Consider the following 23,660-nt stretch of genomic DNA (forward strand, 5'->3'; position numbering starts at 1 on the left):
ATACTCTATAATGACCTATATGGGGAAAGAATCTAAAAAAGAATGGATATATGTATATGTATAACTGAATCACTTTGCTGTACACCTGAAACTAAAACAACATTGTAAGTCAACTATACTCCAATATAAAATTTTTTTAAAAATTAAGAAAGTTTCCTTTATAGTGAAAGAGAAATAATAATGCCAGTTTCACAGACGTTAGAAAGCATAAAGTTATTTTTTGTGAAAGTGCTTAGAATATTATGATATACTATGTTAATAGAAAATGTTGATATTGTCACTTACAATCACATCCAAATAACTCCTACCACTTAGCAGGGCCCAGAGGAAATAAGAGTTGTATCAGAAATTGAGTGGAGGTACAGGCCTATCTGAGAAACACAGAAGCCTACATCACAAGAGGAGTGATTTGTAATAAAGAAGGTTGTTGCTAATAGAAAGATGGCAGGTTTCTAAGAAGGACATGTTCCACTTTAAAGTGACCCTAGAGTATATTTCCTTGCCAGCAAAGTATCATGATTGAAATCATGTCAGTTCAAGGGGAAAATGTAAGATATGTCTCTGAATTCCAGTGTTCAAAATATATCATGAAACACATTAGCTCCTAAAAAACAGACTGAGTGTGTATTAAACGGCACGTCGTAATGGAATTTATGTTAGGCAATTGCATTTGAAATTAATACGTATTTGTGTAGGGAACAAGTGTAGGCTAGGAGGAAAGGGAGAATCTAATCAGGTAAATGATGACCAGAACCGCATGTAAACATTGTGTTGTGATCTCTCTTGTTTTCATAGGCGTCGCAGCTGAAAGCAATGAAAGAGACGGTACAACTCTGCCTCTCAACTGTTTTCCATGATCAACCTCCTCCCCCTTTGAATCTCTTCAAGCCGAGTACAACTCGGATATCAATTCCATCCATGCCAAATGACACTAAGATTGCAGATGCAAGGACAAGAAGCAAGGTACACTTTATTTGTGCTTCGAAAAGTAAAATCGAGTAAGGTACTCACTTTACTTCATTCTGTATTATCATCAAAGTGAATCCAAGTAAGATATCAGATTCATTGAAAAATCAGGAAGTGAATGGGAGATAGTAACCCAGTTTGTAAAGTCTTCATAGTCACTTGGAGAATGTTGGAAAACAACTTTTCTTTAGTAGAGAGCCAGCTGTTTCTTAGGCAGGATTATTATTATTTTTATCATTATTTTACAATAGTTAAAAGAAAATATCTTGTATTACATTCCAGTATACACCAGAGGTCTAATATGGAAAATACTTTCTCCTAAGGTATAACCACCATCTTTACAAAAGTGGATATGTTTTTCAGAAATTAAGTCTGTAGTTCTCAACATTGCCTGTACATTAGAATCCCTTGGGATACGTCTTTTTAAAAAATCCTGATACTTGGGACTCACCCTGGCCCTGTTAAAACAACTTCTTTCTGGTTTGGTTCCAGTCATCATTAGTTTTTAAGAGCTCCTTAGGGTATTTTGAGATCAACTGACTTAAGCAAATCTTCCTTGCAAATCCCTACCACCACCCTACTTTAGACAGGACAAAGGCGGCCTTTCAGTTCTGCTTTTGTTTGTTTGTTTGTTTGTTTGTTTGCGGTATGCAGGCCTCTCACTGCTGTGGCCTCTCGTGTTGCGGAGCACAGGCTCCGGACGCGCAGGCTCAGCGGCCATGGCTCACGGGCCCAGCCGCTCCGCTGCGTGTGGGATCTTCCTGGACCGGGGCACGAACCCGTGTCCCCTGCATCGGCAGGCAGACTCTCAAGCACTGCGCCACCAGGGAAGCATTCAGTTCTGCTTTTGTTTCAATCATCAGAACCTTCAATCTGCAGGCTCTACATTTAAATAAATCTTGGTAAACTGAAATAGTTATTGCAGAAAGGAGTTTAGTTTCAGGCAGTATACTTGAAAGTGATGGTTCTCTTATTACATGCCCCAGGATCATTTGCTATTAAAATAACTGTTATAGATACCAGTCCAACTTCTAAAGCAAATCTCTAGTGGACTGGGGGAGGGTGGGCAAAAAACCCTGAGAACCACTGTTACAAGTACCTACTGATGCATTACATCTGGGGCTTTCTTACTGCTTGTTTCTGTGATTCCTTATATTTGGATGAAAGGGGATATGGACAAATTGTAGATTAGGGAAATACTATTTGCAGGATGAAGAGTCAAAGTTAAGTAAAACAAAATAAATTTTCTAATGTTCTGTTTTTGTCTGTAACTGGTCGATTTCTCGATGACACATTAATCTGTATAACCTCGTTTTTCTGTCAAAATCATTTTAAAATATGTATTTCCATTTCATATTATTCTCTTGGTTTTTATTACGTCCTGAAGTATCTCAAAAAATTTTAGGCCAATATTTTTCTCCTTTATATCTTTCTGAACCTCTTTTGAAAACTCTAGGTCTACAGTATTTTTTTAATTCAACCAAACTCAGGGAAGAAAGTTGCATTAATAATGTATGTTATTTATGTTTAGGAAAAATCCTGGGTAAATTTATTGAAACGGGTCATTGGTTGAATGCACAGCTACCCACACAATCTCCCCCACCTGCCAGGAAGCCACATACTGCCTCCACTTCATGTTAGTCTAAGGGAGGAGCAAAGATTCACCCTTATTAAGTCCAGTGACTTTGGGAAAAGCAGCTTCGTCAATTTATGGGCACATTACACTTGTCTCCAACTCAAAATACATTTATTTAAGCCCATTAGTAAAACTGGGCTCTTTATGACCCTGAATGTGTAGAGGAAATTACTGATTGTTACTTTAACTGATTTACTATTAATAAACATATGTCCTGTCATTGAGATAAATAATAAATATTTATTATTTCTCTTGGCTTATCACAGGAAAACATAGGAAGCATTTAGATGCACGTGTCTTAGAGATTGCTCATTTTTCAAAAAATAATAACAGAAATCCAAAATGTTTAAGATAAAGTTCAATAAATCTAAGTTGATGTACTGTAGAGCATTTCATTTTATAGATTAGCATTAAAAGCTTCTCTGGCATTTATGTTTTGCTCATAGTCTTTATCTTTTCAATAGTGGTGGAAATTATATTTTATGTATACTTGGGTTTTGAATCTCTATGCAGGCACCTCACAGATAATATTTGAAAAATCCTGAATAATAAAATGTGATAAGGGTGTATGTAAAAGAAGCAAACTTTTCAGTCATGAAACAATTTTTCTCTGAATACCAAAAACATAACTTTTAAATGAGGACATTTAACTGCTAAGTCTTCAGAGTTGGCTAATTATAGCCACAGTGATATTATGTACCTAACAGGGAGCTGACTGGGAGTGTGTGTGAGTACATCACTTAACCTCTCTGTGACTCAGTTTCCTCAATGCCTATTTCAAAGCATTGTGACATGAGCATTACAAATCATAGTTTTTCTTATTTTCCATGATATATGGCTATTCTCATCTACATTTCTTTAAAATCTTCACCTCTTCTTTGAAAGGAGAGGGGTATTTGAATGGTTTTTCCTGAAATCTGTGAAACACATCCAAGTAAGCAATTTTCAACCTACATTTGGAAAAAAGAAATATAGCCCCCAAAATGTCATTTTATTTTTATTTTCTCTTCCAGAAGATTGGATAATGCAGACAGATTTTTTTATTGCATCATGCGTGTGTGTGTATATGAATACATATGTACATACACATGTATACATATAAATTATATTCACTGTGGATTTTAAAAGTCACAAATTTCATTAGGTAGGCAGTTCAATATTATGAGAATTTATTGATGAAAACTTAAAAAATAATGTACATGTTGGTAATTTTTTTAAAATTCTGGAGCTTGTCTGCTACATAATCTTTTAGTCCTACAGCTTAAGTTTCTGCTGAGGAAACTCAATCAGGTTTTTCAGCCTCCTTTCCTTCACTGCATTCTCCATTGCTGACATGCCTACTCTATGATTCAAGTGAATTTTTTCTTGCCCTCCTAGTTAGAATTATTTTTTCTATTCTCAGTGTTCTAAGAGTACAGTGTTTATTCTGCATGGCTCTTGGTCATACCTTGAATACAGTGATGGCTGCATACTTCTCTCCCCTTAAGGGAGATGGCTGTGCTTAGCTCATGGATTTGCTCTACGTTATTGAGTATCCAAAGCAACATTGCCAGAGAATTCATTTGAAATGTCACTTGCTGCATTTCTGTTTTAGTCATCTCAGGTTGCTATAACAAAATGTGATGGACTAGGTGACTTCAACAACATACATTCATTTCTCACAGTTTTGGAGGATGTGAAGCCCAAGATTAGGGTGCTGCCTTGTTCATTTCTTTATGAGGGCCCTCTTCCTGGATTGTAAACAGCTGCCTTCTAGCTGTGTGCTCATATGGTCTTCTCTAGGAGTGTTTGCACAGAAAGAAAGATGGATCTCTATCTCTCTCTTCTTTATAAGGGAACTAATCCCATCATGAGGGCCCTACCTTCATGACTTAATCTAATTACCTCCAGAAGGCCCCATCTCCCAATACCATTACACTGGAGGTCAGGGCTTCAACATAAGATTTTGGAGGACACATTCAATCCACATCAGTGTCCCTCTTCTCATTGGACATTTTCCTTAGAAGTTAGAAAATAAATATCATTGATTGCTCATTAAGTGCCAAGTATTCAGCTAAATTGTTTTCCATCTGTATGTAAGGACTATGCTCATCACTGGAGACACAAACTTGAAAGGACACAACCCTGACCTCTTGGAAATTGTAGCCTAATTTTCTGTAAAGAGAAAACAAGGAAAATATGCAAAGGGTATGTAGTAGATCAGGACATTTTTTTGTATTTGTTTTTTTTTTAACTTTTTATTTTAATTTTCATTTTTATATGGTGTACGGTTGATTAACAATGTTAATATTGAGCAGAGTTCCCTGTGCTATACAGTAGGTCCTTGTTGGTTATTTTTAAACATAGCAGTGTGTACATCTCAATCCCAAACTCCATAACTATCCCTCCCCCACCGTGCTTCCCCCCCTGGTAACCATAAGTTCATTCTCTAAGTCTGTTTCTATTTTGTAAATAAGTTCATTTGTATCATTTTTTTAAAGATCCTGCATATTAGCGATATCATATGCTATTTCTCTTTCACTGTCTGACTTACTTCACTCAGTATGACAATTTCTAGGTCCATCCATGTTGCTGCAAATGGCATTATTTCATTCTTTTTAATGGCTAAGTAATATTCTATTATATATATGTACCACATCTTCTTTATCCATTCTTCTATTGATGGACATTTAGGTTTCTTCCATGTCTTTGCTATTGTAACAGCACTGCAATGAACATTGGGGTGCGTGTATCGTTTCAGACCATGTTTTTCTCCAGGTATATGCCCAGGAGTGGGATTGTAGGATCTTATGGTAGTGCTATTTTTAGTTTCTTAAGGACCCTCCATACTGTTCTCCATGGTGGCTGCACCAATTTACATTCCCACCAACAGTGTAGGAGGGTTCCCTTCTCTCCACACCCTCTCCAGTGTGGATTTTTTGACGACAGCCATTCTGACTGGTGTAAGGTGATATCTCATTGTATCAATAGTTTTCATTTGCATTTCTCTAATAATTAGCAATGTTGAACATCTTTTCATGTGCCTCTTGGCCATCTGTATGTCTTCTTTGGAGAAATGTCTATTTAGGTCTTTTTTTTTTTGACTGGGTTGTTTGTTTTGGTGATATTAAGCTGCAAAAGCTGTTTGTAAATGTTGAAGACTAATCCCTTGTCTGTCACATAGTTTGTATTCGGATTTCCATATTCCAAATAGCTTTGATTAAAGATAAAGACTAAGGAGATACCTGGATCCAAATGCACATGAGATGATGTCTTTGTTATAAGATATATTTTATTATGTATAAAATACTGTTCCAACGGAGAGGTAAAGAGCAAAGATATGAGCTAGGAGATCTGATTTAATTATTTTGTATAAAATGACTCTAACTGGAGTAGAAACAAGCAAACCACTGACAATTTCACTGATCCAGGCAGATGACAGTGATCTGATCTATGGTGCAGAAGTGGAAATGGGATTCCAAATGTAACTGAGGCATAGAACTGCAGTGACCTAGTGATGAAGTGAGATGCATGAAGAAGAGAGAAAATCAGGAATAACGCTCAGTGTTTACATTCGTTCGCCGTGAATACAAAAGACAAGAGGAGCTTTTTTAGGCAGAACCCAAAGTGGTTTGTTTTACAACACGCTAAGTATTAGACACCTTTCACACAATCAAGTGTCCATATCCAATAGGTGTTTATACATTTAAATCTGGAACTGAGGGACAATATCTGAGTGGAGGTAAAGGATTTGGCATCATCACCATAGACAGCAACTAAATGTTGGAAATTAAATTTCCTGATGAGACAATGTAGAATAAAAAGATATGAGGATCACAAAGGACACCAGACAAGAGGAATAATTTAAATGGTTTTATGTATAGTATAATAGATGAAATGCTTATGGTAAAAGTGTACCCCTTCCCCTTATCTTTTTTTGAGTTACTCTTTATTGTATATTTGAGCTGAGAACCATGACTTTTCCCTGCTTGTTTTACCAGTACAAAAAAGCAGAATATGCATGTCATTGTATATATTTAGAATGGTGAATACTCCAGTGGTCTGCTGGAGATGGCTCATACACACTTATAAAAGCTAGCTGTTACATTTTCAGAATTTGTACTAGTCAGCTCTTAAAGTTACTATTAAATATTAATTATATACACTTAAAATTAAGGAAATCATACTAAAAGCAAATGTAAATATCAAATATACTATATCATGCTATTATCTCTGAAGATTCTATGTCTTGAAGATATTATGTCTTTGGGATCCATGTAGTGGAAATACCGTATAATGGTATTCTACTGGTATCTCTGTCTACCTTCATGTTCATTGATATCACCTTGGTAGATTGAAGTTGGTACTGTTTATTACTATAGAAATTGGCAAACACTACAAATCAAGGTCCTCCTAACTCCCAGAGTTAGTGAATGACATGCTCCTGTGTGTGTGTGTGTGTGTGTGTGTGTGTGTGTGTGTGTGTGTGTGTGTGTGTTAAGCCTTTAAGATGGGCCTACTGGGCATCATTGATAATATACAAATAATACATATTGATATACAAATAATACATATTGATCAACATATTAATTTATCTTTGACTTGTACTGTTTGTGTAGTAGAGCTAAATGTCCAGAAAAGGGAAACTAATTATTAAAAATCTTGTTCAATTTATGGCACATTCTGGAAAACTAATAATTTTTATATATCCATTGTACTGTTTTACTTAATTATATTCACTTTATTATAAAATATTAAATGTGACTTTATATAACTTAGAAATTATATAAATGTAAGAGGAAGAACAGGAAATGTATTACTGAGAGGTCTACCCTTTTAGGTGAAAACTGTGAATTATTAATACAGCAATGTTGTTGGTGTTTACAGCTGCACGATAGAGGGTTTAAGAGCTAGGATTCACTCCATACACCAGTGAGATGATATTTACTGGGAGGATTAAACAAGATGAGAAAAATGCTGGACAAAGCCAGTTGCCAGGCTCCTCCCTTCCTCTCTCCTCTTCCCCCTCAGGGCTGGTATCTCTGCAGGACAGGATGCAGAGGAACCTAAGCTCATCTGGCTGGGTCTCTGCTCCTCCCTGCCTTGGTCCCTCTACTGGGACAGGGGCCTCAGGAGAGGGGATGTGGCTGCTGCCTGCACCAGGCTCCCACAGGTCTTATGGCTTAGGGAGATGGCTGAGATGACCACCACGGGGTCATCTGCTTCCTGGGCTGAAACTCACCAATCACCACATCAGGGCAGGGAACTATAAAAATAGAAAAGGCTTGTGTTTCTGTCCCAAGTGTTCCAGCCAAGACTCTTGAGGGCCCAGAGGGACTTCTGCCTATGTAATTAGGCTGTGCTTTTCATTTACATCTAAGAAAGCGTGTATAATGAACATAAATACAAGGGAAAAAAATTTAGAGAGATAAGATTCACTAGTCAGACTAAGTAAACATATTTTTTCTACAACTTTCTAATTTTGAAATCTTGATCAACTCAACTTCTCTGAGACTAAGCTTCCATATGTATAAAATGAAGACAATAACAGCACCAACCTTACAGAACTGTTGGGAAGATTAAATAAGAAAAATAACATACAGCATTTAGCATATGTAGTAGTTTCTGACACTGAGAAACAGTCAATAAGTATATGAATTCATAAGTACTGGAGATGAGGATAACACTTTGAGAAGATTTAAAGAAGGTTTCTGGTAGGATATTAATTAAAACAAAAACTATTGTGCAGATGTAAGAACACATTTATTCAAATAAGTACAACTACAGCTTTTTTAGCATAAAAGTGTGGATGCATCCTCACAATACATTTAATGTCAGTGATCACAATTGTAAATGCTGTAAAGAAAGGAGAGAATTGAAAGAGAGCAGAAATGAGAAGCAATTCAGAAAAGTAGTGTAGATTTTAAAAATGATGAAATTGTGTTAGGAAAGCTCATTATTTCATTCCCACCCCAGGCAGTCACCATCTTCTTTGTTTTTCTTTCCATGCAACTCACTGCCTTGGATTTAGCTGCAGTTGACATTGGTAAAGGTCACAACCATGGCATCAACTTAATTGGACAAGGATGATTTGCTTATTTTTTTTTTTTTTTCCAGTTTGGTAGAAATGCCAAAGTCATTTTAGGGCAGCAGGCAACAGTGGCCCTATTCAGGAGCTTGAAGGCATCCAAGTGAAAATTGCATTCTGCTTGGTTCCCGGAGGTTTAGAGCAAGGGGGATTTGTATTTCACTTTTTCTGCCAAAAATCTGTTGCAAAGTAATTTCTAAGGACTCTCAAAACAGTGCCCCTGAAATCATCATAGACCAAAGGGTCTCAACCTAGGCTGCATTTTTTTTTAATCATTGGAAGCATCATTTATATCTGATGTCAATACTTACATTTTAATATAATTCAGCAGAAGTACAGGCTAGTTTGGGGGATTATTTAAAGCTCCCAGATTATTTATATTTACAGCCAAAGTTGGAAACTATTAAAATCCTTACTCTAGGAGTAGGAAAGGAATCGAAGAAGTAAGGCTGCCCTTTTCCTCCACTTTCCTGCTTCTAGAAGAGATTTCCCAACGAGCCTAAAGGTTTTCAATTTTAGACAGATCTGTTTCTCTATCAGCTCTCTGTCCTTAGCTAACCATTTAGTTATCTGTAACACCAACCAGTTTGTGTTCTTTCCATGCTAAAAATATATGTTTTATATCTTTGTATGTCCAGGATTATTGTGAGAATAAAGATGAAAACACGAGTCTAAAACATTTGTATAAAATATAACATTACATCTAAGAAATTTTGTTTGGGTTTCATTTTTGGTCCAAGGAGGTCATAATTGCTTGCTTAATTACTTCCCAGCAGATGTGGCATATATGTGGCAAGGAAGTTAAGTCTAAGTTAAAATTATATAATATTTCACTTGTTACTATATAAACATACATATTATATATGCATATAAATATTTTCAGCTAACGTTGTAAATTATGATATATATTTAATCTAGTAAATATAAAAATTGAAGCAACAAGGGCCCTTTGATGCTTTCTTTCTATTATTGGTGTGCATATTTGTACCCTGGAATGGTCTGAAACCAGATTTTCATTTATTCTTCATCCTTGGTACATGTATAATAAGAATATTACTTATAGAAATTGATTAGTTGGATACCTCTCTGAACTTCTTTTAAAGACATATGTTAGCAAATGATATAATTCATTTAATCCTTCTGAAATTAAAATAACATAAGAATAAAACATTTTTGGTAGAAATGTTAATTTACATAAGTCTAGGAAGACATTGATATTCAGAGAAAACACTACTGAATATCTTTTATGTTAAGAATGACCACCAGTTTCCATTTTCTTCTTTTTTCTTTTATAATTGAGATTTTAACGGTTATACACATTTCTTAATGTTTGTAACAAAATTTTAAAAGGCATGTAGTTGTAATCCTTTTTTAAACAGTTATTCCAGTGACTTTCTGGCCTGAAATTTATATGCAAATTTTTCTTAAGAGTATAGCAAGTACCAATATCTTCAAATGTTGATACACTGTTACATCGTAACTCTCACTAATTTACAGTTTAATATAATATACACTACAGACTCAAATTTTCAATCTTTCATAGCACATTAACAAAGTTACTAGGGAAACTGGACTACCACTACCAGAGATGTTACAGAGTACATGTAAGTCTGACAGGAAGAGCCAAGATCAAAGAGCAGTTTTCTTTAGGAAACAACTATACTAAAAAACATGAGAATAGAAGTAATTTAAAATGTTCAAAACATATTCAATGCACAACTGTGACTCCAAATTGTCATTTAGTGTACTGAGTATTATAGGATATAAAAACTACTGCCCCACCTATGGATGTTAAACTAATACTCAAGACAATCAAAACCTCCCATATTCAATATGCTGCTCTTTTCTGGTTGTACCAAAACAAACAAATAAAAACATCACCACCAACAACAACAACACCACCAGCAAATAATTTCACCTCTTAAAAACAAAGCATTTACACTTTAAAAAAATGTGATAAGGTGAGATTCCCTCCTTCTTAAAAATGTTTCTAGAGCTACTAAAAAACTTGCATTTAAAAAATAATTGATAAAAATATTCTCTTGGATTGTACAAGAAGGGAGACAGGAACCACTGACATGATATGGTATACATGCTATTAATCAGACTTGGCGTCTTTCTCCCTGCTTCATCAGAGGAGATGGACTCTCCTATTTAGTTTCTCCATTTTCTGCAGCTAAATATTCTTTATTATCGTGATTAGCCACTTGAGCCTCTTTACCTTTTTTTTGCACTTTATTTTGGTAAAGATTCATCCGTTCCAGCCACCTTTTTTGGCTGCATCTACACGTTTGCATTAGAAGGTTAAATGACACCATCAACACTCACCTCTTGCGATGCTTGATCACCACTCCCTTTGACAGACCAGACCTTCCTCTTGGGCATCCTGGTGAAGAGGGCTCCTGCTGGATGCACTGGGGGACTTCATGTGCTGGGTGGCTGGACCACTGCCACTCCTCTGGCTGCCTGAGTGGCTGGGTTCCGCGGCAGAAATGGTAGAAGAACCAACGGATGACTTGTTCCATTTTCTTTTCCTATATTTTCATTACAATTTCTTGAATGCTCATCAAATAGTAATGACTTTCGTGGTGCCTTCAACCCAACAACTCATCACCAGTTGGCTGTTCATAAGTAAGACAGATCCCAGTATCCCCTCCACTGATTATCAATCCAAGGGACATTTTTTCTTTAACACTAGATATTCTCATCTAACCTTTCTTTTGTCTCTTTAGATGCACTAAAATCTTAATCCTAAAAAAAAAAAAAGAAAAAACTATCTATAAGAGATATTTCCTTATAACTCTCGCAGAAGAAAAGGACATCTATATGGAATTTAATCAACTTGCTATGATCATTTTGTTGACAATACTTTTTTCCTCTCTGGAAATTATTCATTCATTTAATTATATATCTTTCAGTAACTGGGAATCTACTAGAAGATTTTTAACAAGGGAAATCTGATAAGGTTACAATTTTAAGAAGATAATTCCAGTAGCAACAGAGAAAAAGATTAGGAGGACAGGCTAATAGAAGCAAACAAATTTATTGGGAGAATAATATTCTTGGTAAGAGCCATGAGACAGTAGCAGTGGGAAAGGAGGTGGGGGTGGATTTGAGAAATGCGAAAGACATGAAATTTGAAGGAATTTGTGAAGAAGTGAAGGTGGGAAGACTAGATGATTTTGTTAGGGCACTTAGCTGAGAAGAAGAGGAGAGTGGACAAATGGATGCGGGGCTCCTTCGTAGGATGACAGGGGATTGTGTACTTTTTTAGTAAGAGAGAAAGGGAAGAATGAAAAAAGGTAATGAAGACAAAAGTTAGAGATATGTAATAAGGATTTAAAATTCCAGAAGAAGCATCAAGGAATATAAATATGATCACAAGGTGAAGAGTTGGACATGGAGAGGAGTAGGGACATACCAACTTCTGAGTGGGGAGATAAGTTGGTGACGATGAATGAAGGTATGGATAAATTTTGATTTATGGAGGGGAGTTCAAAAACGGTGATATACCCCATGGCCTGCAGTTTACCAGTGAAAATTAGGTCCTTACTGACTCTGGAGACGCCTTTTGTCCCAAATGCCTTGGAAAACCTTATCCGCCTCCTCTCACATGCACGCTAGCTCCAATTTCTAAATTCCCTCTGTAACACTCCTGTTAGTGTCCTGCAATGTTTTCCAATCTTGGTGGGCAGAGGAGGACTTCCTTAAGAGAGATGAAGTTAGAAAACAGGAGAGCCAATGAAACAAAGTGCTGCTTCAAACAAAATATAGCAAAATAAAAGTAACCATTATGCTGAAAATGATAAACATTAAAAATAAACTCTAAAGAAGGGTAGTAAATTTATGTGTATTCAAGTCAATTTAATTTACTATAGGATTAAACTCACCTAGAATTTACTAATTTCCAGTGTGCTAAAGCTAACTAGGGTTACATTCTAATCTGTTCTGTCTAAATAGCATCATAGTGCATGTAGAGAGAAGCTAAACAAGCTTTTTCAGAGGCAGGCTTATGCTTCTTTCCAATGGTCCTTTTCAGGCAATGGTCCTTAACAAGCTCTATTAGGTGGGCACCCTGAATTTGCTAGCTTCTCTCTTTAACATCACTGTCCTGGAAACCTGTGTTGCAATCTGTGGCTAAATGTCAGATACCCAGTGCCAAGAATCATGTGTGTGAGAGCACAGAATTTGGAATTCAATAGACCAATTGTAAATCCTGGCTTTTGCCAATTATTTGTGAGATGTTGAGAAGTTGAACCAAAGACTATGATTAGTCTTTTGTGAAATAGAGCTAACATTATAAAGCAATGAGCCTAATAAACTTAAATGCTGAATTTATAGCAAGTAGTATATCTAGTGTTTAAGAACAAAGACATTAAAGGCAAATTGCCTGGATTTGAATTTGTACTCTGCCACTAATCAGCTGTGTAACAGATGCAACTTTTTAGACCAACTCGTCACCAGTAACATGGGAATAATTATACCATTTTCTTCAAAAGCTTGTTATAAGAATAAGCTAAATATTATTATTTTCAGACTTATTTGGTATAAAAAGATATTGTTGTTGTCCATGTCTGCAGAAGTGTCTATCACACAATTCCACATGGAGTTTGACAATAAGAAAATAATTTGAGCATTCATCAAAAGAATTCCCACAAAAGAATTTCCAAAAGCAATAGGAAACATACTGTCTTTATATTTGCTAAAAGTGAGTATATTCTTTGTGCCAGAACTGACGAAAGAGCAGAGAATTATTTTTCATCTTGATCTACCCTCAGTGCACTGTGAATTAGATTTACATGTTTCAAAGAAAATTAGAAGCAGTAGCCTTGCTTTTCATTACTATATGAAACATATTGATATTCAGGATTTCGCGAGATCATAGACAGTGTTTTTGAGTCCCCTGGAGTGCTGATGTTAAGCTTTCCCATGGCATCTATGGCCCTCTTTGGTCTCCTCTTTATGAAAGCAAGACTATTTCCTGAGTGTTTGCAGCTACCTAACCTAGGAAGTTATTCACATCAATTATACTCTAAGAGCAAACTTTTCCCTTTTGTAGGCTATTGCATGGATTCCAATTTATGTTTCCAATTGTTCAATAATAATGATGATAGTGAGAAGTTTAATTTGCAAGGTTTTTTATGGCTATTGCCATAAGATGTTTTATTAGATCATCACAATACGTAGAGCAGATATTACTATAACCATTTTACTTAAAAAGGATCTTAAACATGAACCCAGGTTTCTTATGCCAAGTCTACTGCACCAAACCGCTCTCTCAAAACATACTACTTAGAATCTTAGAGATATGCTAACAAAAATGGATGAACATGTAAATATGCACTGCTTCTTATGTTACCACAACACAAAGTTTATAGAGCACTCATTCTGTGACTGATTTACTGCTAAGGGCTTTGCATAAGTTTTCTCAGTTAAAGTAAAGATGAACATTGTGAGGTGGTACAGCATTCTGATGTTATAAGTGAGAAAACTAAGGCTCATGGAGGCTAGTAACCCATCTTAGGTCTCAAAACTAGGTCATTGGCAACAGAGGTTTTTTGGTTTGCTTTTAGTTAATTGAGGTAAAATTAGTATATAACATATTAGTTTCAGGTGTAAACATGATACTTTGTATATAGCGTATGTAGTGTATATACTACAAAATGATCAGTACCATAAATCTAGCTACCATTTGTTACCTTGCAATTAACTTCCTATACCCAGTTCTCCTATCCCACCCCCTTCCACTGGCAACCACCAGTCTGTTCTCTGTATCTATAAGCGTGTTTGTTTTTATTTTGTTTGCTGCTTTGTTTTTAGACTCCACATATAAGAGAGATCATGTGGTATTTGTCTTTCTTTGTCTGACTTATTTCACTTAGTATATTGTCCTCAAGGTCCATCCATGTTGTTTCAAATGGCAAGAGTTTATTTGTTTTTTATGGCCAAATAAAATTCCACTATACATGTACCACATTTTCTTTATCAATTCATCTGTCAGTGGTCACTTAGGTAGTCTCCATATCTTGTCTATTGTAAATGAATAATGCTGTTAACAAATATAGGGGTGTGTATATCTTTTCAAATTAGTGGGTTTTTAAAATTTTTTTGGATTAATAGCCAAAAGTGGAATCACTGCAACGTATGATAATTCTATTCTTAATATTTTGAGGAATTCCCATACCATTTTCATAATGGCTGCACCACTTTATATTCCCACCAACAGTGTATGAGGGTTCCCTTTGGCCCATGTGCTCTCCAACATGCCTTGGCTTTTTGTTAATAGCCTTTCTAATACTTGTGAGGTGATGTCTTATCGTGGTTTTGATCTGCATTTCCCTTATAGTTATGCTGAACATCTTCTCGTGTGCTTGTTGCCCATCAGTATGTCTTCTTTGGAGGAATGTCTGTTTAGAATCTCTGAACATTATTTTTTTTTGTATTGAATTGTTGGGTTTTCTTGCTACTGAGTTGTTTGAGGTCTTTATATATTTTGGATACTAACCTCTTATATGATATATGGTAATGCATGTACAGCACACTCACAAGTGCTCAGTTAGTGTTAGCTTCTTATGGTAGGTAAGAGATTATCAGCTGATCCTATATTTCCATTATATAAAAAAAATTAAAATCACTGATGCTTCTGGAAATTTACTAATGATGCCACTAAATGTCACATAATGGTTGATGTTTTAATTCAGAACAGCAAACTCCTAGGGGGTGCTGGGGCATATCTTCATTATTAGAGTTCCTCTAATGCTCATCGTAATACATTGTGACTAATAGTAAATGTTAGATGAATGAACAAACAAATGAATAAATTAATAAATGAAGAATCTGGGAGAGAGAATGATCCCACATTAGCCAAATCACAATGTGTTCATGAGCAACCATATCTGTCTCTAAGGCTGTTCACATCCATAAAATAATTCTATCATGGAGAGTAAACATATTCATTTTAATGACAGCAGTGGCTGTGAATTTTCATGTTAGACACATGTGCTTTTCATATTTCATCATTAGTCATGAGTATGCCATGAATTTCAGTACCCATGATGGAAACAGCTTTGCCTTAATTCATCCTCCTACTTTTGTTAGTTATCCCATTTGAGGTTACACTAGAATCAATTGAAAAGTGAGCATGGGGTTCCAGTCATTTAGTTTCCAATAGACTTTGTAAGATATTCTAATTTTATTTTTAAATAAAACATAAAAGCCGTGAATGCCTATGAATGTCCTTTTCATGGATGGTGATACAACTGCCATATTTAAGTTATCTGAGACACACCAAATAGTTTTTGTTTTTGTTTTTACAAAACAGTTTTTAATTTTTTTTAAAAAAATAACCTTATACTTATTGTCCAGACCTTGATTAAAATACAGAATGTGGCTAGTGAGTGCACTGAATCCCTGGGAACCTTTAATTTTGCCACTGCTCATTCTCCATGGCTAAATTTACTACTGGATTCTAATCTATTCCAGAATCATTCCTGATACAGGTAAAACATATGTAGGAGAATCCTCTATATCACCTGTGGCACCATGGTATCAATGGATGTAGATAACAGAGACGTTCCCTGGTTGCTTTTATAAAGACACAAGGGGCAACATTCCCTACTCCCTCTCTACAAAATTGACCATTTCTAAAACCGGTATTCACCTTATTTTCATAGATTAGGAATTCAGTTTCCCATTAATACTAGAATCGGGATCCTTCCATGAATGCCAACCTGCTTTGCTGAGCATTTAAGAAATCCTGATGGATGTTTCCCAGGTCTCTCACTTAGGCAAAAAACAATATCCTCCTATTCCCTACGTCTCCTTGAGTCCCTGACCTGAATAAGACTGTGTAATGATAATGGTACTTTCATTATTACCTGCTCCCAGTAATACTGTTTCATCTGACTGATGTAAACCCCTTCCTACCAACCTCCCCACACAGTTACCCAGCTATGCCTAAAATTATCACACAAATCTGACATTATAAACATTGGACCCCCATCTAGAGCTATTCTTTTTTTTTTTTTGCGGTACATGGGCCTCTCACTGTTGCGGCCTCTCCCGTTGTGGAGCACAGGCTCCGGACGTGCAGGCTCAGCGGCCATGGCTCACGGGCCCAGCCGCTCCGCGGCATGTGGGATCTTCCCAGACCAGGGCACGAACCCGTGTCCCCCTCATCAGCAGGCGGACTCTCAACCACTGCGCCACCAGGGAAGCCCTAGAGCCATTCTTCACAACTGAGAAGGTGCCCCTGTATCTCCCTGAAGTGTCAGCCCTCACTTCTTCCTCATCCCTCCTGCTGATGCTGCTGAAGGCCAGCAACGGCCCAGTAAAATTCCAACTTGTATTACGTCACTACTGAGACAATCAGAAACATGACCTTAGTTTCATTAAGTTTTTACTGCCACGATGTTCAAAACAGACCTCCTCTAGCTTCTGCAAATGCTTAATATTTCTTTGGCACAAAATAGATAAAATGTTTTAATTTTCCACTTTAAAATATGTGAAAAAACATTCAATAAGACTATGCCTGATTTCCTAGGCTTTTTTTCTTTCACTTTTAGCCATTTGCTTGTGCTTTGAGATAAACTCCTATTTTGAACATATGTATGGTATCAATACTTTGGCGTATTTATATGCTCATAGACATAAGGTCACCCAACAATAATCATTTATAATAATATATTAATTATTTTATTATGAAATTAATGCATATTTGTCATGGACAATTTTAGCAAATAATGTTAATAGTAATAATACTAATAGTAGCTGGCATTGTTATTGAGTTGTGCTATACCCATGTGAACTTATTTAATCCTCACAGGTTTCTAGAAGGAAGACTTTTTATTATCCTCATTAAAATACTTTTTTTCTTTTGAAATAACTTTAAACTTAGAAAAACATTAAGAAAATAGTACAGAGAGTTCCTGTATATCCTTTACATCCCTTAATGTTAACATCTAAACATAGCTGTGACGTATTTATCAAAACTAAGAAACTGGCAATGGTATAATACTGTTACCAAACTACAGACCTAACTTGGGTTTCACCAGCTTTTCTACTAACGTCTTGTTCTGTTTCAGGATCCAATTCAGGGCAACACATTGCATTCAGTCATCATGTCTCAGTCTCCTCTTGTCTGACAGTTTTTCATTCCTTGTATTTCATGTCCTTGACACTTTTGAGGACTAGTGGTCAGATATTTTTATAGAATGTCCCCCTGTGTGGGTCTGTCTGATGTGTTTTTGTACTTAGACGGGGGTTATGGATTTTTGTGAATAATACCACAGAGGCACGGTGTTCTTATCATCATACCAGGGATATATGACATTATTGGTGATGTTAACCCTCATCACTTGGTTAAGATGGTGCCTGCCAGATTTCTCCACAATGCTAGTATTTGTCCTTTTCCATACCTTATTCTTTGGAAGTGAATCACTAATTTCAGCCTATACTCAAGGGAAGCCTATTCTCCACCTACTGAAGAGGAGAGTGTCTAATATGTTACTGAGAATTCTTCTGTAAAAAAATATTTGTCCTTTCTATTTATTTGTCCTTCTATTTATTGATTCAATCATTTATTTATATCAGCATGGACTCATGGGTATTTATTTTAGATTTTAGGTTATAATTCAATACTATTAATTTTTTGTCTCATTTTAAATAGACTTTGTTTTTCAGAGCAGTTTTAGGTTCACAGCAAATTTAAGCAGAAAGTATAAGTCCCCACATATCCCCTCTCCTAACACCCACAGCCTCCTCCATTATTAACATCCCTCACCAGAGTGGCGCATTTGTTACAGCTGATGAACCTACATTAACACATCTTAATCGCCCAAAGTCCACAGTGTTCATTAGGGTTTAGTCTTGGTATTATAAATTCTATTTGTTCTGAAAGTTGTATCATGACATGGATCCACCATCATACAGGATTATCCTCATTTTTCATATGAATAAACTGAAGAACAGAGATACTAAGTTGTTCAGGGAAGGTGACACAGTTGGTTAACATTTTATGAGTGATGTAATGCATTTCTTTAAAATTCATTGCAAAATTCATTTGAATTATTTTATACATTATTTCCTTGTAGATATACACTGCAGTTGATCCATGTATCTCCCTACTTCTGAATTTTTCCATTTTTTTCCAACATACAAGTGACATTTAGATAAAAATCTGTTTTATACTCTACCATATTCTGTAGAGACAGAGATCCTGTTTGTTCATTTTTATGTCCTCCTTTATACTCTACCATATTTATACTCTACCATATTCTGTAAAGACAGAGATCCTGTTTGTTCATTTTTATGTCCTCCTTCCTTCCTCATTCACGCCTTCCACTAACCAATAGAGTAGGTGATAAATGACTGTTTGTGGAGCAGATGATTACCCAACAAGTTATTGAGCTTAAAGTTTTATCAGGCTTACCTCTGAAGCTGACATTATGGAGGCCTGATTTCTGAGGTTTCTTGAGGCTACTGTCAGAGGAAGAAATGTGAGCAGTATGGTATATTTTGGTGTCACATACTTTACCTTCTTAAAAATGACTTCAGAGTTTCACATCTTGGAATGTGGTTTTGTAGAATAATATTTAAAGCCTCATAAGGTTTGAGGGTATTTGTAGCTTCCACCTATGTTAGCAGCCATCTGTGAACTGCAGCAAGCATGTGATCAAGGCTCCAGACCCTTTTGAAGGGTCACTTTACTCATTTACTCCCACCTAAATTAACTTCCTTTTTCCAAATTTTAATCATACCATATCCATGCACTCTTCCAACCCATTTTCAAATCGTCCTCCTTGTGTATATGGGCCACATACATCCATATATGTGATAATCAGTTTCCTGACTTATTCTAGGATTTGAAAGTTGTCAGCAATACCACAGGGCATAAGCAACATATTTACTGATTATTCTTTGGAAATTATTCAGAAAATAAATTATTGTTAAATGATTCTTTCTGATATAAACAAAGATTTGTGTCATTTTGAAATATTAATAGACATTTATTACTTGTCAAGTAATTAGTAATTCAGTTTAGTAGAGCAGTATTCATATTCAAAACACTTTGGAAACACTAATTCTATTTCTCATGATTAATTTAGAATAATTCTCTTGAATAAACAACATTTGCTATTATTTACATTACATTTACTTCATAATTCATTACCAACTGTGTTATTTAGAAATTAAGTTTAGAAATACCCATGAAAACTTGTTCTTCTAAATCTCCATAGGTGTTATTTTATAGTATATAAAAATGTGTGTGTATGTATGTACACAAAGTTAACTGAATTGTGTGGCAATGACTGAAGTTAACAAGCACCAACCCTGTAAGTAATTCTGTCTAAGGTTGTCAAGGTGTTAAGCATTATTGTTTATATACCACCCAAATTCTCCGTTCCTTAGTGGATAGAGTCTAAACTCCTCAATCTGGAGGTCAAATCCATCAACTACTTGACATAACTTACTTTTGCACTTTTGAAAATTCCTCCTTGAAGCATGTTCATGTACTATTTTTAATTCTCACAAACCTCATTTTGTTTTAGAACTCTCTCCTTTTTACCTTTACCTAAACAACAAACGAACAAATAAAAAAAATGACAAAAAACATACTGCAATTTAGGTGTTCTTGACCTAATTTAGCAGGGCAGCAGAAAACTGAGGCCCTTCAAAGTTGTATATGTTGTCTAAGGCCCTTATTTATTTATGTGCTAATCCAGAACCAGAATTCACATTTCTTTAACTCCAAAATACATTATCATTCCCCAAAATCAGTTCCCATTCTTTGTTAATTCATCAGACTCAATAAGGCTTCTTTCTAAAAGGAGCCATTGGGGCTTCCCTGGTGGCGCAGTGGTTAACAATCCGCCTGCCAATGCAGGGGCCACGGGTTCAAGTCCTGATCTGAGAAGATCCCACATGCCGTAGAGCAGCTAAGCCCATGTGCCACAACTACTGAGCCTTTACTCTAGAACCCGAGAGTCACAACTGCTGAAGCCCGTGTGCCTGGAGCCTGTGCTCAGCAGCAAGAGAAGCCACCGCAAGGCTAAGCCCGCACACTGCAAGGAAGAGTAGCCCCCGCTCGCCACAACTAGCGAAAGCCCACACACAGCAATGAAGACCCAACGCAGCCAAAAATAAATAAATAAATAATAAAATAAAATAAAATAAAAGGAGCCATTTCACTGATAGCAAATGCCTACATTAAGGATTGCATGTATTACGCTTAATGCAACCAGTTCTGCAATTAAATACTAAGGTTTTGTATTTAAAGTAATTTAACTTTTCATGCATTGTTGCTCACATTGGTGAAGTGATGTATAATTTCCTCCAGTTGTTAAAAGTAATTAATATATGTAATTTTTTTTCCTGAAGCAGAGTTGAGATAACTTTCATAAACAGATGTAGAAATTGACAAACCAGGCACCCCAGTTTTTTAATATATGAGCACAAGGGTAGCCTTTGGCAAACTTATGGAGGAGTAAAGTTGCACTGTCATTCTTTTCCCCCTGCTCTTTCTGAACTTAATTGTAAATGAAGTCCCTTTTATATTTTGTCCAAAATAGCAAAGGCCTACAAAAATAGATAGATGATAGGTAGATAGATGATTGATAGATAGATAGATAGATAGGCAGATAGCTAAAACCTTTTATTCTGCACATATTTCTTACCTAAGTCTCACCACCAAAACCTGGGAGCATTTTTGTAAATACACAATATTTGCATAAGAAAATATAATTAAGCACACATTAACATTTATCAATATGGGCATATTTATATTTTAAGGAAAATATTGAATACCTACTCTAAAATGTAATCTCCATCATTGGTGAACCTGGTGTTATTTTTTACAGCTTACCTAGCTGGGTTAGGTTTCCCTCCTGTTGGTTTCAATGGCAAACATCTATCTCAGCCTTATGTTGTACCGTCAGTTTTATTTTTTATTTATTTATTTTTTTGCGGTACGCGGGCCTCTCACTGCTGTGGCCTCTCCCGTCACGCAGCACAGGCTCCGGACGCGCAGGCCCAGTGGCCATGGCTCATGGGCCCAGCCGCTCTGCAGCAAGTGGGATCTTTCTGGACTGGGGCATCATGTCCCAGTCCCGTGTGCCCTGCATCGGCAGGCGGACTCTCAACCACTGCGCCACCAGGGAAGCCCTGTCAGTTTTATTTTATTGATTGACTCCCAGTATCATTCAAGTCTCTGTGATTACAAGCAATCAACATTGACCCTCACCAAAGTAAATGAAGGAGCTTTAATGGTAGAACATCAGGAGCTCATACTATCCAGGAGAAGACAGAAGTAAAAAAGCTGGGAATGGGCAGAACCAGAGGGTGCTTCAGAAGACTGGGAATGTGAACCATAAGAAGTGTCTCATTGTAGAAACAACTTGGACAAGTCACCCTACTGGAACTAATGTACCTATTTAAGACCTCCTTTTAATCTAGTCAGTATTTAATTTCAAGAATGAAGGTTCCAAAGGCCTAACTTGGATCGTGTGCATTGGCATTTCCGTGTAGAAAGTAGCACAGAGAAATTTATAATAATATTTAGGGTTTCTGGAGACATAAAACAGTACTTGGTTAGTGAAGCATTGGAGTGAATATAATTCTCTTTTGTAAATTACAGTGAGATATTAGAAAACATCTTATTTCCTATTAAAAAAACAAGATGTGTGCTTATTATTTCCCAGATATACTGGGGTTTAAAATAAAGAGAAACGATAGGATTCCTGTGTTTTTGAGGAACCAGGATCCTTAAAATAAAAGCTTATTATGCAAGAAATAAGTATTTCCAGTGGGAAAATAATCCCATTGGACAGCATTAATATAAAATTGAATAGAAATTATTTAATTTCACAGTTAATATTTAAGGTGCAGTTTTTAAGGTCTCTGATATATATAAATTTTCATTTTATTCTTCTTCTTTAAGTGTGATGTTGCCATTGTATCATGTTTTACAATAGTCCTAGGATCTCTCTGTTGAATCTATTTCTCTCTTTTTTTAATGTTCTCTCTCTTTCTCTCTCAAGGCTCAACAAACCACTTCTGAAGCCCATGAGAGCTCTCAAGTTGAGACTACAAAGGAAGAATATCTGAGTACCCCTGAGTGCGATACTCAAATTGTAAGATTTATTTAAAATGTTTTTAACAACATTCAACATGAAAACAAGGACATAAGCGTTTTAACAACCCTAGTTTATGCCACCATGAAACTTTCTATATATATGTAATATCTACTATCTAATAAACAGTGTACTTTTAAGTTTGAAAATGCAGATAGATATGAATCATGTAGGTGTTCCACTAGGAAATGTAATCAGACAATTAGGGGTACTATGAACTTGAATTGCTAGAGGGGTCAGGGGGTCATTCCCACAATCACATGACAGAAAGCTATTAAAATATTAAAAACAAACACAAACAAACAGAATCCCAAACAAAGAATGTGATTCAATAATATTCTCCCCAAGAAGCAAATCAACCCTGCATTATAGAGACATTACATTAGAGGAAGGGAGATTCTTACCCTTCAAATGATAATAGGAAATATGGAACTTGTACTCTGTGCTTTCACTTGTAATAAGTGAAATGAAATTTTAGTTCTGGAACTTTGACATGATAACAGATCTATCATGTCTGGGCTTGAGGAACAGCAAATGACAACAGCTGTATTTAATAGATTCAAAGCTAGGCTTCAATCTAGTTGACAAAATGGAAAGTATCTGCTGAAACTCTTCATGATGGAAAAGATATCAGGTGATAGCAAAGGAAATAAGGCAGAATAGAAACATAAGTTAAACAAGTCTATCTCTTTTTCCTCTACTGACTGCCAAAGTAATTCAGAAATATAAATTTCTCAACAATTTGGCCTTCACATCTTTGTATACTGAAACATGTTCCAAAACCATACAATTTAGAATATAAGGTTAGTGAGAAGTAGAAATAAAATAGTCTGCAATTTACTTCCAAGGAAGGAAGAAGTCA

General features: G+C 35.9%; 1 protein-coding gene across 2 annotated transcripts in view; it reads left to right on the forward strand.

Annotated features, from left to right (window-relative positions):
* Positions 1 to 23,660, forward strand: part of LUZP2 (leucine zipper protein 2) — a 446,285-nt gene that overhangs the window by 404,562 nt on the left and 18,063 nt on the right. Inside the window, exons 9-10 of one of the 2 annotated variants that reach the window (XM_065882614.1) lie at positions 796 to 963; positions 22,706 to 23,068. In XM_065882614.1, the coding sequence (XP_065738686.1) occupies positions 796 to 963; positions 22,706 to 22,813 (276 nt within the window). In that variant the 3' untranslated portion in view covers positions 22,814 to 23,068. Of the gene's footprint in view, positions 1 to 795; positions 964 to 22,705; positions 23,069 to 23,660 lie in introns of those variants that run through there. The other variant, XM_065882615.1, reaches the window with a different exon arrangement.

This window comes from Phocoena phocoena, chromosome 8 (genome assembly GCF_963924675.1).
Source record: "Phocoena phocoena chromosome 8, mPhoPho1.1, whole genome shotgun sequence".
NCBI classification, from domain to species: domain Eukaryota; kingdom Metazoa; phylum Chordata; class Mammalia; order Artiodactyla; family Phocoenidae; genus Phocoena; species Phocoena phocoena.